The 19,167-nt window shown below is 35.1% G+C and overlaps 1 protein-coding gene across 1 annotated transcript in view; it reads right to left on the reverse strand.

The window, feature by feature from the left end:
* The window catches only part of ANTXR2 (ANTXR cell adhesion molecule 2), a 141,148-nt gene that overhangs the window by 112,213 nt on the left and 9,768 nt on the right, over nucleotides 1-19,167 (reverse strand). Inside the window, exons 4-7 of the mRNA XM_081047791.1 lie at nucleotides 9,513-9,594; nucleotides 8,940-9,047; nucleotides 8,703-8,771; nucleotides 7,813-7,893 (exon numbers count right to left, since the gene is read on the reverse strand). Of these exons, the coding sequence (XP_080903917.1) occupies nucleotides 7,813-7,893; nucleotides 8,703-8,771; nucleotides 8,940-9,047; nucleotides 9,513-9,594 (340 nt within the window). The remainder of the gene's footprint in view (nucleotides 1-7,812; nucleotides 7,894-8,702; nucleotides 8,772-8,939; nucleotides 9,048-9,512; nucleotides 9,595-19,167) is intronic.

Here is a 19,167-nt window from a genome sequence, read left to right on the forward strand (position 1 = left end):
TTTTTTTCTGACTCATTGAGCAGCTTTAAGCACTACAGGAGCTCCTCTCAAATATGAAGGATTCCAAGTTTAAATCTCTTAAGGAAAAATCACTGCACAACATTAATTCTAAAGTTCTCAACAAAATGAAGCTTTAGTAATTAGCCACACGTGCATAAAATAAGCAGCTAAAACAGCTGGAAAGATGTTTCTCACAATCTTTTCTTGTTTGCCTTTCACCTTTCAATATACAGAGACATAATTTTTATTTTCTCTCTAGCTACCAAACAGCCTACCAAGCATATTTTCCTCTAAGAGGTAATACTTCAATAAAAAACAATTGTCATTTGTAATCAATCACATGTTTTAGTTGAGTTTGTTTTTTAAAAATGCTTGGAACTTCAAAACACCAGTTGCTCAATTCAGCATGTTCTGCCCTGACCCATTTCTAAATAAGGATTCTCTTTTCTTTTGCAAGTATAAGCGAGTAATATAAGCACAAGTGACAAATTTCTAAACAAACTTTTACTCTGAAACATCTAGGGAAGAACGTAAATTATAATCATTGCCTTTTACTCTTCCCAGCTCCAAACGTAACAGATGTGTAGTTCTGATTATACTGTTGGTGAAAATGTGCCCATATCATAAATTGTGAAACAAAAAACCCAAATGACATTTAAGTTCCTCTACATCTCACAACTGTAATTTTTATAACAAACCACATTAGGTCTTCCTTTCTCACTAAAACAAAGAAAAGTGCCAAAACTAAATTGTAATTTGAAACAAAAATTTATCTGCCTCTCCATTTTTTATTTTTTATTTTCTTTTGGTTAGCAAAAACTCAGAACAATCATTTAGTGCTTTCTTAAAGGATGAATAGACTTTCCACAAAAAGTGCATGGAAATTATGGAACAGAGTAATCATAAATGCACTGTGTTTCACAATCTACATAAATTGAGTTCCAACATGTTTTTCACTCTTATGCATATATTATTTCATATTACATAGTCCTATTTGCCCACTCTTGTGTTTTATTAACTGAAACGTGAAACATATATGGCAAGCATTCTAAGTCTATATCTGGTCCATTTTATTTTCCAAACTCCAGTGTCAAATAAAATATTTTCCTACGCAACAAGAATAGAGGGGGAGAAAAAAAAAAGCTTTATCAGTTCTTCTTTAATTTTACCAGCAAACGTACATGCCTAAAATTTGAGCTCAGAAACTCAGGGTTACCACATCCATTTTTGTCACCCAATACCCAGAAAAGTATCTTGAACATACCAGGTATTCAATAAATGCTTCTGAATAAATTAGGAATTACAATATTGGGTGAAAAAAATAAGACCTAACTGAGAAATCATGCATTTATCCATTGAAATTTACATTGATGGCACATTTAGTCATAAATCTTAACCATTTTATCTTCCTTTTCAATGTCCTTCTACTCAATTGAATTTACTTGCCAGAACAGGTGAGGCTCTATAAGTCATCTCCTTTTGTAGCCCAACAGATTAATGTTAAGAAATAAACATTTGGCACTAATTTTGGCTATGTAACCCAATGTCACCAGTTTTGTTTTCTCACAAAATATCAAAAAGCTATAATTATTTATTCAAAATGGATTTGATTTCCTTAAATTACAATCCCAACCAAATAAAGAAAAATAATAATGTTAGTATTAAGTAAAATTATAGTACAAATGCAAATACAGCACTAGACAATGGACATCAAGATAACATTATAAAATTTCAGCAAAAGAAAAGAGTAAGGCAAATTTTCCATTTTTATTTTTTAGTTCATTGGAATTTAGAAGGGAGTGCCTTATTAGAATATATGTCAAAAATATTTTAAATGTATTACAGAATCTATTACAGTGTTACGTAAAGGGCCTACACGAATGAGTGATCATTCCCTTCCTATTTATGCTCCTGTACCTCTCCATTAAGTACTTAGGAACTCTGGCATTAGCTGCCATCACCTGGGATGCAGTGTTCTTAATTCTTTTGGATCAGGGTTATTTATAAAACTCAGTTTCACAACTGATTCATCTCTTCTGCTTAATACTTTCTGAGGTACTCTATCAAAATAAAATTGTGGAAATAATTGCAAAGAGAAAACATCCCATGGTCTTGTTTTTAGAAAAAAATAAAACAAGGGAGAGAGGTTTCCACAGAGCATTTTGATTTTTATTCTTTCCATATTGTTTACCAATCCTGGCTTTTTAAAATTTGTAGTGTTTTCTAATACAGCACTGCATAATGAAACATGGAACCAGAAACCACATGGTACTCATATGTCAGTCTTACCTATACTAGTTTGAATAAAATTCCATTTGCAAATAAAAGTCCTGCACTCATCTTTCCAAAAAACCAAAAATCCTTGTTGTGTTTGTGGGCCATGGGAGGGGAGAAAGAACAAGAGGAGGAACAATGACTGAAATTGTGAAGTTTTCTGACCTGAACATTTCACTGGACCTCCACTTCCCTAAGGGACAACCCCCCACCAGGATTTCTTCCTAGGCCCAATTCAACTTCTCTCTCTCTGCCCTTCTACCAGTCCTCTACTACTCCATGCCTCTCTGTACAAAACAGCTTCCACTCTCAATGCTTCTAGTTATTCTGTGAGTCACAGGGAGAAGGCCCAAGTTACATTTGACTCCCTCTCTATCCTTTTCATCATAAATCCAGGGAGCTCTCAGGTTCTATTAACTTTTCAGAGCTTCCCAAATTTACCTTTTATTTCCAGTTTCCCTGTCATCACAATAATAACAACAACTAATAGCTGCCAGCTAGTATTTGCCAGAGACTTCAGAGCTTGGCTCAGCAAAACATTTTTATACTAGAGGGTGAGCCCCACCCTGTCCCTGACAAGGTTCTGACCAGGGCAGAGAGTTTATTAGTCATTTCCCTCAAGGTCCTTGACCTACTTTTATTACAAAAGACCTACTTTTATTACAAAAGAATCCCAGTGCCTGAAATAACCCCTGAGGAAATATGATCCATTGGGGATGCTGTTTCCCCCTTAACAACTAGGTTGCTACTCTAAATCACGAATTAGGACCATAGGTTCCCTCAGGAGAATTGTGGCTCTTTTCTGAATGCAGGGTCCTGAAATTCTACTAGCTTTTGTCTTGGAAATACTGAATCCCCTTTCCCAGTTGACTGGGATGTAGTCCCATGGCCTGAGGATTTGGCACTAGGGCACAGACAAATACTTAACTTTGGGTAACGACACCATCTAGAAATCTTTGTTATGGCCCACTTGCTAGATTTGATCCTCTCACATATCAATCTATGCCCTTTTAGACCTAAGTCATTGGTCATTTAGAATGCTAGCCATCTCTCTCAGTGAACTGCCCTACAGAAGGATTAATAACCTCATCCTACATAATCCTAACTTCCTACCCAATGTTTCAAAGCCCAGCTCTTCTGAGTTAGATCATGCTTAATCATTATCTCATTTAATTCACAAAACTATCCAATGAAATGAAAGTCATTATTCCCATTTGACTAATGAAAAGTTTCAGACTCAGAGAGATTACATCTTAGGATGTACACAAGGTCACACGGCTAGGCAGTGGCATTGTTGGAACTCACACTCAGGTCTTCCTGTTCCCAGTCTCATATTGTCTCCGCTACTTAGGTTTCCTTATGTCTCTCAAAGGCTATTGCAAGAGATTTATAGCATACCCTTCCATATTCCAAATTATCCTATATATTACCATTAGAGTATTCTTCCTAAACATTCAGAACATCTCATGTTCTGAATTAATAATATTCCATGCCCCCTGATTCTTTATGAAATAAGTGCCAATACCCCATCCAAACATTTGAGGGTCTCCATGATCTGGATCCAGCCTGCCTGTCAACGTTTATACCACATATCCCTCCATGATCCAAGCCAAGCCACACTCCCTCCTGTGCCTCAGCGATGCAGCCAAGACTGTTCCTAAAGTTCTGTGTTCCTTGTTTCTAATTAAATATACTCCAATTGTGGTCGTGCGGTTCAAATCCCACCACAAAAAACCTGTCATAACTTCAGATAATCAAACGTATCCCATCCTTCTGTCAACTTTTCTTGAACCAAATTGGCAATTTAACATGAATTGAATTATAGGATTGCTTTGTATCACATGGGGCTGACTCATGGAAATTTCCCTCTTTCAAATCCCCACACTTTATAATTCTTGCAGGACACCATCATATTCCAAATCTCAAAGTATCATTATTTTCAAGCCCCTTTAGAGCAGAGAATTTGTCTTATTTAAGTGTATGTCCCCTCTTCCAAGGCTAAGTCAAGCCCGAAGCATAGTAAGAGCTCAATAAATGAGTAAATAGAAGAATAAATTAGATAATGGTAAAAGAAGGATGAAAAAGAAGGAAAGTTTTTCACCAGTACCTATTTGAGATAACAATAAATTTTAAACTTTCATATATACTAATTAAGATTGGAGATTAAACCAATATTCCAAAAAAAAAAAAATGTTACGTAGAATAGAAATCTGTCTATTAGACAGATATGGATAGAAATCTAAAAATTTTGAAATGATATAATGTCTCCAAATTGAAATAGAGTATTAAAATGATTTTCTAAATCAAATAAATTTTACAAAAGGTATTAAGTTGTTAAAATGCAAAATATTCATAACAAATGACCTTTTCAGTCCCTTGCTTTTGAAGTCATGAAAGACAGAACTACTACAGTGTTTCTTTTTTTTTTTAGCTGCAACAAAGACAGGCTCCAAAATGTAAACACCTATCCTTGCTGATTACGAAGTTGATTCCAGACAAACAATTGAAACTGAGGGTCCTTATGACTTTGATTAAATTTAGCTTTAAATCCTAGCTCTAGAATTCATGTCTCTCTATATATACCCCTCTAAGACCTAGCCTTTCTCCGGTTCATCAGCCACCACCGAGGCAGCGGAAGACGGTAGCCCAGACCTGACTAATGGTCACACAGTCTGTCTGAACCTCTGTAGGGCTAAAGATAACATCTAAAGATACTGTCTAAATTAGCCCCAGTTCCTGAGCCATAAAGTGGACGGACCCCATGGCTACTTTCCCATGAAACCAGATAGACCTCAGAACTGTCCTCAAGGCCCGAAGAAATTATTCATTACCCTTACCTCACCTCCAACCAGTCAGCTCCCAACACAACTCCAAGCCCCCTAACCCACGGTGTCTTGTGATTTTGCCCTATAGAATCTGCATCCTGCACACCACCAGGTAATTCAGACTTCTGAGCATTAGCTTCCCATTCTACTGGGTGGTGTCATTCATAATAAAATAGCCAATATTTCTCCACTACAATCATTGGTGTTTAGTGTTTGGCTCTGCTAGAGCTGGGTGGATGAACTCTTTCTGTTCAATAATACTATGTCTTTACAAAATGTGGTATCTTATACAGTAAGGGGACCAGATCATTTAGAGTACTGGATTTTGGTGGACAGGGGAGGGAGGGCAAAGAAATCAAGAAAACCACGTTATCATTTTTTCTTAATTATAGAGTAACTTGAAATAAATTAATGTACTTTTAATTAATAAGGGCTGATATACTTAATTAACTTCTAGCAGGAAAAATAATTATCTATCAATTTAGCAAATATTGTTACTTCATGGTACCAAATATCTGAAAGATTTAATTTTTCTAATTTCTTTCATTTGCTTAGCTTTGTGTAAATACTTTCCAAGTACAATTTTATCCGTTAGTTTGGTAAATCGTAAAAAATAGAAGGATATTATCTTCCTCTGCCCTTACCCTGAAATAGATACACTATATTTGTTTTAAATACCAAACATAATTTTTAAACACAAGATGGTACTTTGTAAATATAAAATGCAATTCAAATTTGAGGCAGAATTATAGCTTTTCTATATTGAGTGCAGCAACTTCTGCCTTGAGGAAAGATAAAGTGCATGAAGTGCTTTAAATTTCTACAAAGTGAGCAAAAACCCAGACCATCATCATGTTGATAAAAATCTCAGCCACTAGTGAGATCAACTTTGGTTGTAAAGGCTCCGTCTGTCTACCTGGTAACTTGGCCATGTTACTGCCAGGATTTTCCCAGAGGCTGGCTTCCCTGGTGATAACTTACTCCTCCTTTTGTGACAAAAGAGCTGAAGTTTAACTATATTGATAGGAGAGCTACACTCATCAGCCCCCGCCAGATGAAACTCAAGAGGCTTGCTTAGCAATTTATAGCTAAAATAACAAATCTATCTAATATCATGCTAAATCTTCCAACATAACTTTCTCAAGCTAAAGTCCATCAGAAACTTCAGGCAAGAAAGACTGTAGTGATAAATTCCATTCTAAAGTTTCCCTAATACAATTTTTAAAAAAATGAAATTTAACAAATAAATATAAGAAACCAACAACAACAGCTTTATCTCCTCTGGAAGTCAACTACTAATTTCTTGAAGGAGAAATCTGTAATCATAACCCATAAAAAGTGTTTTTGAAAGGCCATTAGTTATCTGGAGAATATTGAATTAAACCTTTTATATATAGAAAATAAAATTCCAAAGGTAATAACCCAGAAGACTTTTCTCCTTCCCAATATAATTATAAAAATAATTATAGATTCCCAAGCACAATGAAGTTCTATTTAAAATATAATCCACTGATTTATTTATTTATAGGGTCAAATTAGCCTCCCTTTTGCACTGTCCATCCATTTTCCTATATTTGAAAACTAATCACATTTGTAGAGTATTTATCTTGAATCTAGCTATAAAAATATTTACTATTTTTATATTGCATTTTTTCCTAAAAACTAAACACAGTAATATATGTAAACTCATTAAATATTTAAATCTCTGTTTTATTCTGCATTTACATTTGGCCTGTCCACTAGAAGTACTGATAATGTGACAGGACCAAATTGTGTTTTCTCCGAAAAGCTCTATTAATTAGAAAAGAAAAATAGCCTACATGATACCAAAACCAAATTCAATAAATCTCACATCGTGTTTCCAAAAACCGTGATCTTTAAAGAGAAATTTTAAATGCCAAAACCAAATGTCAGAGGAAACCGAGATTTTTTTTCCCCCTTCAATAAATACCTAAAGATTAAAGGAAAAGCTTGGGCTTAGAGAATATATATTATTCACTTCCATTTTAGGATGTTTACCAAAATATCATAAATACTTAATAGCAACTGTTCCTAGTGCTTCTAGCAAAAGGCAATAAAATGAAACATAAACCTCAGCTGTGAAAGCCCGGGAGTTTTGCTTTGCATTTCATCACTCCACTTCCCCATACCCTCTTCAGGATAGCCCAGATTCTAATGATCAACAGAGACAGCTCAACTGAATTCGAAACAGAAATATTATGAGCTCCAGTGAAACTATTAATCATTAAAATGGAAAGAACAACAACAGCAGTCAAATACTCAGCCACTGGTACAAGTTGCCTGACTGATAGCTAGGAAATACCATACTGGGAAGAGGGAGTAATCACACATTCCAATCCAAATTTTTATTATACATTTCTCCTATAAAGCCTATAAAACTCTCAAGATATCAAGACGGTGAGGAATTCTATGCTGAAAGAGTAGAAGTGTCTAACACTGTTTATGAAAATCTTAAACTTGAAATCACAAACCCAGCCTCACAGAGCCCAATTTGCAAGAATTAATACCAAGTCTCACTTACAAACAAAATCCAGATCTTGTGAATTACACTGTGTTCATAATACCAAACAAACTCCTTCTTAATCTCTTTCTTCAAGATAATGACCACCTGCACTGGATATCAAGATTACTTCTTACAGTTTAAAATATATCTAAAATTATGAGGCTTCCCTACTCCCAGAGAAATACTCACAGAATTAATTATTCCTTTAAGAGCTTGAAATCCACCTTTGACAGGGAAAACTTGTTCCTTGGAATCAGCAATTCTTTCGAGCTTTAGGAAAAGGAAGAAAATTTAATTAAGGGTTGGTTGAGACATACAACACTTTATAAACTTCATTATGTTTCAGTTATATTTTTCTGAAAAAAATTACACTACAGTATTAATTCACTAGTGTAGCTTGTCAGGAATTGAAGGTGGTGGTACTGATGTTACTCTAAATGTATCACAAGGAAATGAACTGAGATTAGCCACTGCCCATTTACACTGGCCTCAAGTTTCAATTTCAACACAGTGCTTTTTGCACTCTATTAGCTGTAAATGGCGTGACATACAGGAGTCTTAGTTCAACCCAAAATTTAAATGTCAAACCGCTTTGTGAGTGGGGAAAAAAATTAACAGATAAACCCTTAAAACTTCATGAAAAAAATTGTTTTTTGTAAGGAAAATTATTAAAAATATCTCATAAGAGAAATTCCCAAATCTCTACACCCCTAAGGGTCCGTTTTACATCACACTCAAACTTCTCAATAAGACGGTAATAATCATCTTATCAGTTCCATTAAAGAACATGAGAACCCATGTTATTTCAGGGCAAATGTTTGTCCTACATGAGTTCCTCCAAATCAAATAAATGTTCAAGAGATTTAGAGTTTTGTTTTCGGTAATAAAACCTAACAAAACCTGTCCATCCATTTTTCTATTGGTAATCAAGAAATACAAGATATGTGGCCATTTTTATGGAAAATCTTTAACAATTGATTAGTGTCATGATAAGTCATCAGATGAGAAAAGAATTTGATAAACTACCCTCAAGACAATTACGTGACTCAGATTCAAGTTTGCAGATCTTCTGTACTCACCTGAGCTTGTTCAAAGTCAAGGACACCAACACAATAAACTCTAGCTCCAAATGACCTGGATTGCTTTGCCTAGAGACAGACAGAGAGAGAGAGAGAGAGAGAGAGAGAGAGAGAGAGAGAGAGAGAGAGAGAGAGAGAGAGAGAGAGAGGTGAATTATTCAAATACCAGGCTATACATGCAGAGACACACAGCAAAGTACACTGTGGTGTAAATAACAGTTTCAGTTCAATACTCACCTCTTTCTCTGCATATGATGGCACCAAACCGTCCAACTTACCATCTGTCAGAGCAATTATGATACTGGAGGTTTTCAAACCTCCTGCTTTCTGAATTTGTTCATTTGCCTGAAAATGAAGAATAATTATTTAACTCACAATTTAATCTTAACTTTTAAACCAGCATGTTCCATTAAGCTAAATTTGTAAGTCTGACAAAATCAAAATATTATGGACTGACTTTTAAAACACACGATTTATGTTAATTATGTATTCGAAATATGCATATATTTACATTATAGAGTAGTTACTATTGAGTGTGAATGACATAGATTTTTAACTTTGGTTGATTAGTCTGAATACAACCACAGAGAAAAGGAACATTCCTTAAAAGGCAAAAATGCCATTTAAACTTTTCTTATTGCCACCATAAATAATATTTTCTATCAGTCTCATCTTTAGAACAACTAAAAGCATTAAAAAAAATTTCTAAGATCAACATGTTATTCAGTCTTTGAGTTTTACTAGAGAGTTATAATTTATTTCATTACAGAAAACATTCACTCCCATATTCATAAATGTAAAAGAACTTACTAGCTTTAGTCCTTCATGGATGTATGTCTCTCCTGTTGGAATAACATGTTTTAAATCCTCCAAGCCTTTGGTGATTTTGCCTCTGAAAATAATGTATTATAATATTAAACTAAAGAAAAATGAGCAAAGATCACAATAATCATTTCTCAGAAAATGTGGAAGCATTACAACTAAAGTTTGTTCAGGAAGAAAAGAAAAGAACATGCGTTTTTGAGAGCAGATAGCTCTTCATAGTTTTTGTCATTTTAATGAGTATTTAATGACGTCTGTATTTTAACTACAAAAATAAAAATGCTAACAATGTAAAATGTCTTGAAAATCTAAGCATATTCTAGGCATTTTGAACTGAGAACAGATGTCTTCAATCATATTTGTTTCATTAAATGCTAAGGAGTAAAAAAAACAAGGATTGAGTAGGTCAGCTTAATTGAGAAAGTATTTCTGAAGAACTCACCCCCACCTTCTTACGAACTGGAAATTTTCTTTGTTATCTACACGTTCTTAAATCATGATACTTAACCCTTATGGAAATTAACATTTTCTACTTTGTCTCCCAGAGTCACAAGTCTCATGATGTAGGCATTTTTGTAGCACCTTTTCACCCAACCACACACCAGCTCATTCTCTTGAATATTGTAGATACTTAACACATACTTGAAGAACAAATAAAAGAATAAGTAGATGGATGGATGACAATGGATTATTGAGAGAGGATGAATTAAAAAGAGGAAAAAACATAGCATAATCTTTTTCATCATGACTAATTAGTTGTCCCAATGAAGTATGTCTAAAGGAAATATGACTATAAAAGTAAGAGCTATTTTGTGTATATGAGTAAGAGAAGACCTATTTTTCAGATGTTTTTAGTATAGATTGAAAGACCCCTTTAAAAAGAGACAAAAAAAATAAAAACTTAAAACAAGAATATCAAGAGGTTAAATACAATAATGTTGCAAAAACAATCCAAAATAAACTTAAAACTTCTTAAATTTTTAAATTTAAAAGATCAAGAATCTTAATATATTGTTTTTTAGAATTTTAGTTTTTAAATAGAAGCAAAGAAAATACCTTTCTAAATAAAAATCTTGACATATAAAACTAAAGTATAATGCTTTAAATAAAACATGAAGAGCACTCACACTACTGAGGATGATAAAGGATAGATGAAAGAACTGAAATTCAAGTTTACACAGATTATAAAAAGTGTATTATCTGAACATCAAGGAACTTACTGGGGTCATACACAAAATTTTATACATATACTTCATATACTATTAAAACACATGTCAAAAATAATTAAAGATTAATAATTATTATTTTGGCATGCTGCAATGTTGTGTTTCAAACGCTTGCATTCACCAGAGCCTCAATCATATTTTAAAAGTAACTTATTAATTATATTTTAATATTGTAATGAAAATTATTATCAGATGAGTTTTCCATCTCAAGAAGTTTCCAGAAAACACAAGACAACTTTCACAGTATGACCTTAATCTTCCTCCTTCCTGATCCAGTCATCTCTACTAACCCATGATGACTGTCTCTTTCAATATTTGGTTTAAAAATCTACCTATTCTATCCGATGAACACTTGTCTCATTAGGGAGACCACCTCAGGGATGATGTAGATGCCTGATCACTGCACTGTACACCTGAAGCTGAAGCTGAACAATAATGAACGTCAACTACAATTTTATATACATATAAAATTGTATACATATACATATATATGTATATGTATACAATTTTGTATACATGTATATGTATACAATATATGTATACAATTTTGTATACATATATATTTACAAGAAGTGGAGTACAGCATTAGGAATAGAGACAGTGGAAATGTAATGGCTGTGTGTGATGTCAGAAGGGTAGTGGATGGAGAGAAGGGGGTTATCACTGTGTGAGGGATATAAATGATAAATGTCTAACTATTACATTGTTTTGTACACCTAAAACTAATAAAAAAAAAATCTTACCTATTCTGAACCTATTTCTAACTTCTTACAGTCTCTTTTCCACGGTGTCCCAAACATATGCATGTTCAATTTTCACTACAATGAATAATTTTGTCTCTTAAACACATTCTACTTTAAAATAATTCAACTAATTTAGTTTAATATTTTCACTTCTCAACTAGACTGGAAGTTTACAGTGGGCTATCCCCATGTCTATTATGTATAATGTAGCCCCGACTCTGCACTTATTACTTATTATAATGCCTTTTACAAAGTAAGTGCTCAATACATTTTTCCGTCTATTATAAGAAAATTCATAATTCCACAGATGATGGAGTAAATTACATAATTTATAAACTTGTTTTATCTAAATATTTGTGCTTAGTATCTACAGAAACAACTTGAAACTGATTCTGTCTGAATACAGATAAAAACCAAATATTTGGTGCTTCCCAGAAATGAGTGGCAGCGTGTCCTCAAGCATTAATGTTTGCTGCCAAAAAGAAAGTGAAAAAGACAACTGAAATTCAAGTTTACACAAACAGATTTTGCATAGCAAAAATCACCTTCCCATTCAGTTCAAATTCAGCTCACCATTACTTCTGAGGACCAGACAACACCAGCAGAAGACTCTAAGCTTAAAAAACAACTTGCCAAATGTGGAATTCAGAGTCTTTGGGAAGGTATGTCTCTCCTAGCTTTTTTCACTGGAAGAAGCAGAACACCTCTTGCTCTTCTATCCATACTTATACCTGTCACTGTACTACTTGTATTCCCACCATTATTTTTGCAGCTGCGTAGTCATAGGAGGAAAGGTGTTCCCTACCCATAGATAATAACATCTACACACAAGTCCTGCTCTTGTCTCCTTCCAGCATCACTACAGTCTGTCAACCTCCCTCCATCAACCAATGTCTCTAAGGAAAATGAAAACCAAAACGAGACAGGGCACATTTCAGGCCTTGAAAGGATCCCAAGCAACTAAAAATAAGTTCTAAATGTCTCTATTCATAAACAGTTACCGTGTTTCCCCAAAAATAAGACCTAGCTGGACCATCAGCTCTAATGCGTCTTTTGGAGCAAAAATTAACATAAGACCCAATCTTATTTTACTATAAGATCGGGTATAATATAATATAATATAATATAACATAATATAATATAATATAATACCGGGTCTTATATTAATTTTTGCTCCAAAAAACGCATTAGAGCTGATGGTCTGGCTAGGTCTTATTTTTGGGGAACTACGGTACCTTGGGGAAAACAAAGTCAAGTATGAGGTTAAAAACAGAATTCATTCATCTATACTGTGACTTAAATCTCTAAAAGAAAACAAGGGGGGAAGTGATAAAACCAAATGAAGGGAAAAAATGGATATGTTATAAAGATCAGCTCAAATCCAACAGCTCCTGAGAAGATCATCTCACTAAGTTGGGCTTTGACATTATGTTTTCAACTATCAGCAACAGCAATACTGAAACGACTTGGTATTTGTTATGAAGCTGTCGTCAAGGATGCTGCTGGTCTGACACACAATGTCCCCTGTCAGGTCTCACAGCGGAAGTTTCTTATCATCCCCTGAGTAATCGCTATACACTTCCTCCTTTCTGCTAACTACAACTATTAAACCGTTTCTTCCCCGATCAGGAAACCCACAGTAACTTTCTTTCAAATTCACAAAATTTTGCTAAGTTGCTATGGTTATCATACTGCTACATCCTCTTTTGCAAGATCTTTAGTTTTATTTTTGTAGGTTATTAAATTTCTGAAATATTATGCTCTGTGCAGCTTCACGTGCTTTTTGGAAAGATGAAGAATTTAAACAAAATGGTATATTAAACCTCTGCTTTTGTTGTTGTTTCTGTTGAGAAATCAGGGGACCAAACTCTATAATCATCAACTCTTTCTTATTTAATTTATAATTATATTGATTGAAGGGGGAGGGCACAAAAAAATACGTACTCATTTTTTTTAATCTATAAAATTAGCACTTTCATCTCTGTTAGTATCTCTCAAATTTCTCTGCTGAGTAGGGAAGAGACAAAAAGGGAAAAGAAAGAATCGGAGGACAAGGAAGAGAAAGGAAGTGAAGGGAAAGGAGGGGGAGGGAGGGAAGAGGAGGAAAAAGGAGGGGAGAGGAGGGGAGAGAGCAACTGCAACTACCAGGCACTGTGCCACATCAATGGCTTTTCTCCATCCATATAACACTTTGGATTGTGGATGGTATTCACGATGTCATAACTAAAATAAATATATATTTGTATAAAGAGCAGCATAATAAAAGGGTTGGCAGAGAATTATGACTTTACCAACCAGCACAATTAAGGCACAATTTTATTTAAGTACCTTTTACTTGTGACTAAGGATTTATATTTATACAACATATCTGTATAGTACTTGAACTTTTCAATCATCTTAACTTCCCAGATTTCAAAGCTTTTCCCAGATTTCAGTGGATCTAGCTACACATATCTGCGGAGTACCCAGCACATGTGAACACTGTGACTCTATAAGGTGATAGGAGAATGGCTCACACAAAGTCCAGGGCTATTCTCATACACACATCTCTACAGATGCCGTGTTCTCTACCCTGGCCATACACCAGAATCACCTAAAGGGCTTTTAAAAAAATCTCTTCAGGGCTCTAATTGAGGAGATTCTAATTTGCTTGGTTTGTGATGGGGTTAGGGTATATTTTGGAAACTCCCCAGAGTATTCTAACACGCAGCCCAAATTAAGAACCTCTGATCCAATCTAATTTAAAAATCTTTCCATGTTGTTGGAATGTTCTTTTCCTTACACATTTTGCCAGTCAGTCCTTCCATTGAAGGGGTTTGGGGGATGACTAGGGTAATCTTTTAAACTATAAAATACAGCCTATGGGATGGTATGGCTTATAGCCAGAGAGAACAGAGATGAATTCCAAGCCCTACCTTGTTTCCTCATTTGTAAAAGAGGGATGAAAATATCGACCCAATGGGTCCATTCTGAGGCTTATATGGCACATAATAAGTACTGAGAAAGTTGTAGCTAACGTTGTTCTCATTTGTTGATATTAGTCCTGCCTTGTTAGAAGGATTCTGTTCACTCACTTTACTTTCTTTTTGATTCCAAGGAGAGCTCAGTCAGCAAACTGAGGGTTGAAATTTTTTGATACGGAGACCAGACAGGAGGGGAAAGGAAAGAGAAGACAGGGGGAAAGTGTTATGTTGAAGCATTGGTGAGTAGAAAGTCCTAGAAAAGAATTATATGGAGAGCTTTATAATATGAGGGGGGAAGACTCAGGGATTGGAGTAAATCAGAGATGAATCGAGACTCTAATTCTGCAACTAATGAATTATGTAACCATCAGCAGTTATTTAGTTTCCTGGAGCTCAGTTCCATATCCATAAAATGTAAATAATAATGCCTGCCCCAATGGGGTTTTCAATCATTCATTGTTTAGATATTTATTAGGTGCCCACTATGATATTTATAATGTAACGTTATTTGGCAGCCTTGAGTATTCAGAAGGCAGTGGGTGGACAGAAAGAGTATTAGGGAGAGGGAGGAGAAAGGAAGTGAGTAGCACCCAAAAGAAATCCTCTTCATTATAGTTTCTCCTTTACACTGCTATAAAACCTATAAATGACGGCAGGCTGAATCTGAGGTATAATGGATAAGATGCCAAGCTCTGGAGCCAACTGCTCTCCCCACTTACTAGGCATGTGAAGCTGGGCAAGTTTTCTAACGTGGGCATCCTTCAGTTGCTTCCCATATAAATAAAGGTAACGCTAATACTAACTTCAAGTCGTACAAACTGTAAATCATATGCCTAAGTATTGCTCTTGAATAAATAGTTCAATATAAAGAATCTCAAAAGGTACTTCTTTTATAGCACAGATTTTTAAAATATTTTGGGAAATTTGTAGTCATTTCTAAGGAAACATCCACCCTCACATTGTACTAGCAAAGTATTTCTACATATTGTTAATTCTTAAGTCCTGAATTAATACTATTGAAAATCATGGATGTAAAGGGAACCGTGTCGATCTATTCTACTCTAATTCAAGAAGGAAATACTGGTCATAGTAAAATAATAACAGTAAAAGAGAATATATCAATGTTGTTAATAACCAAATATTTTTAATTCATACGAAAAAATAAGAGGAATGAGACGGAGAGGTTAACAATAAATAATAGAAGTAAAGGACATTTGTCATTTAAATTTTACTGAGCTGAGTTATGAATTGCACTAGAATCTAAAGACTATTGCCAAAATTACCAATCTAATTTATTTTGGTTATATACAAGGTTTATATTTTCCCCCCAAGTTGACATGTTTGTTTCAGAAAGAGAGTCATCTCGGAATTTCATTATTACTTTTCATATAAACTATGGCAGCTAATTTCCAAATATGACCTCTCTCAATCGCTTCCCTTTGTATGTGCTTGCTCTCCTATCAAGAGATGGAATTTAGACACTCTACCCCTTGTACCAGCCATAGCTGTTACTGCTTGGAAACAGAATAAGGTAGAAGTGATGTTCTTGGACATCTGAGTCCAACTCTTAAGAGAATTAGAGACTTTGCTTCCTTCATTTGCTCTTGGAATCCTTTCTCTTAGACCCCAGTCATCGTGCTGTGAGAAGCCTATGCCACAGGCAGAGGTCACAGGAGGAGAACCAAGTTATTCCACTGAACAGCTCCAGCTGAGCTCCACAAACAACCAGCCTCTGTGATTACAGCACCTGGTAACACCACATAGGGCAGAGAAACTCCCAGCAAAGTCGTCAGCACACAGAACTGTGCAAGATAATAAAACTGTTGTTTAAGCCACTAAGTTTTGGGTTGCTTTTTCATGCAAAATAATTTCTGAATAACAGGAAGGAAGGAAGGAAGGAAGGAAGGAAGGAAGGAAGGAAGGAAGGAAGGAAGGAAGGAAGGAAGGAAGGAAGGAAGGAAGGAAGGAAGGGAAGGAAAGAAGGAAGGAAGGGAGGAAGGGATTGCTACCCTAGGTGTCAGATATTTCATTGCTGCATACATTCTCAATTCTTTGATTAGGGCTCAGTCCTACTACCTGAGAATGTATCTTTGTGGCTCTTGACTCTACCCTCTGAACTGTGACTCTACTTTCTGAGTCATCCTTTTTTCATAAGAAGTAGCCCATATGAATGATTCCTTCCTGACCATAGGAAGTTGAGGGTCCAGAAGTCTCTTTCATCTTGAAATATCTGTCTCTTTTAATTCATGTTGATAAGAGCCCTTTGAACATTTTGTGAGATTCCTATGTATTAAATTATAATCTACTTTATTAAACAAAAGCCACATGCAAAAAATTTCCTCAAAAGAGGCTCCTCTCTACTTTAGGCTGTAAATCAGGTGAGACACACACCCAAAAGATTCAGAAGCTCTACGTTTACCAAAGAATGTCTGTGAGGCACATCTTTTAAGCCTTTTGATCTAGATAAAAGGGTCTACAAAACATCCTCTTAAACCTTTCTGAAGTCATAACAAAGGGTCTGTCAATTGCACCCTTAATCTGATTTTTCCCTGATGGCACATTTTACAGGCAGCAATCTGGGTTTAATCCTTGAATTAAGGCTATTTCTTAAATCGGGGTAGTATTTTTGCCAAAGAGACAGGGGATGAGAATTTATTTTCAAATCCATCAAGTCCTGTCTCTTTATATTTCCTCTAAACAATGTTTGAAAACTGAAAATTTCCTTTTATAGCTCATCTCACACCTCTCATACGTCATCATAGCAGCTGAAAGAAGCCAACTGACACCTCCAACATCTTCCTGGAAATCTCCTTAGCTTTATCCACAAGTTCATTATGCACACTTTCTATTTTCCACATTACCACCAAACTTTCCACCACTACATAAAATGGTCATCTTTGCTTCAGCCTCCAATAACAACTTGCTCACTTCCAGTTTTTACTATCAATTTCCTCAAGGTCATTTAGCTTCTACTCTAGTCATAATCTCTGTTGTGGTTATCTACTGCTGCGTAATAAACTACTCAAAAATTAGTGGTATAAACACAAGGTATTGTTTCTCGTGACACTGCCCATTGAATGGACAGTTCTGACGTTTCATACATTAACTGTTGGGAACCTGGAATGGCTGGAAGAGATTGAATGACCTCATTCACATTGGCAAGTTGATGCTGGTGCTGGTGCTGGCTATTGCCAACGAGTTCTGCTAGGACTATGGACCAGAATGTGTAGTTTCCTCCATGTGGCTTCTGCATGTGGCTCATCTGGGTTTCCTCCTACCATGATGGTCTCATGGTAGTCAAAGCTTATATGGCAGCTGGCTGCCCAGACCACAAACAAGGAAACTTCCACACCCCAACTTGCTCACTTCCAGTTTTTACTATCAAAGAAACTTGCCCTGCTAAGACTTAGGCCTGGAACTGGTACAGTTTCATGTTGATGTCTGCTGCAATCCATTGATTAAAGTAAGCAACAAGGCCAGCCCAAATTTTTAAAATTATATATCTAAATAAATATATTTATTTTATATATTATGCATTTTACATATATAATCAGGGAGTGCCAAAAATGTATACATATTTCAAGAAAGGAAAACTGTATTAAAATTGTAATACTCAATATATATCGATAACAAAATATGAATACAAGTCACATTTAACTTCCGCAATGACAAGAGGTACTCAAAGTGGTTACCATCAGCGCCCAGACTCTTCGGATTACAGTGAACTACTGCTTGAGCAACATTGACCAAAGTGTCCACTTGTATACATTTTTCTGGCACCCCTGTATATGTATATATGTATGTATATGTATTAGTCTGTGCTTCATTGGGGGTCACAGAAAAACAATCTACCACAAAAGCTAAAAGTTTCATACATCCATGCAGCCAAATGCCAATTTAGAAAACTTCATAAACATAAATGTCTAGGTATTTATATCATAGGACAATTCTGTTTTTTATCCTTAAGAGATTATTAGCCAGGGACACTAGTCCTTGAAAATAAACAGTAACGGCAAACTAAACATAGCAATACTTAAGAATTTTATAATAGCTAGCCAGTTACATAACATAACTAAATGCTTGTTTTAGAAGGTAAAACTTAGTAGACTGAGTGGAATATGAAACCAAACAATGTTTTCAAGATGTTATTTATGTCCATACAAAATTACTAATGATTTGTAATCCACTTAGCACTGTACTTTACCTGAACGATTGCATATCAAGCATTTAGCAAAATGTCTGATACACAGTGAGTGCTCAGTGAACTTTATGTACTGTTTTTATGGTCTCCTTCCTTTAATAAACCACAATATTAACCAGGCTGACAAAATACGAAAAAAAATTTTACAAGGGGAAATCTGTTCATTCATTCAGACACACTTACTCTAATTATCTAATTGTGTTACGACATACTGCTACACTATATACTGCATGAAGGGTACATTGCAAAAAAAGCCACTTTTTTCTATTAGCTCCTCTACTTAAAAATATTTATAGCTTCAAAAGAGCGAAGTGATATTTTCTAAACACAAACATTTCTAATACATTCTGCTATCTTAGGAACCAGCAGATTTAGCACCCACTTTATATAAAAATGTGCTTATTATTTATTTAACCTGTTACTCTGATGCCAACATATGCCAAAGTCTCTGTAGTCCAGAGTCCAGACGACTGAACCCAAGGTAGCAGTTCTGATTCAAAAATATCTGCT

This window comes from Rhinolophus hipposideros (genome assembly GCF_964194185.1).
Source record: "Rhinolophus hipposideros genome assembly, chromosome: 1".
Lineage (NCBI taxonomy): Eukaryota > Metazoa > Chordata > Mammalia > Chiroptera > Rhinolophidae > Rhinolophus > Rhinolophus hipposideros.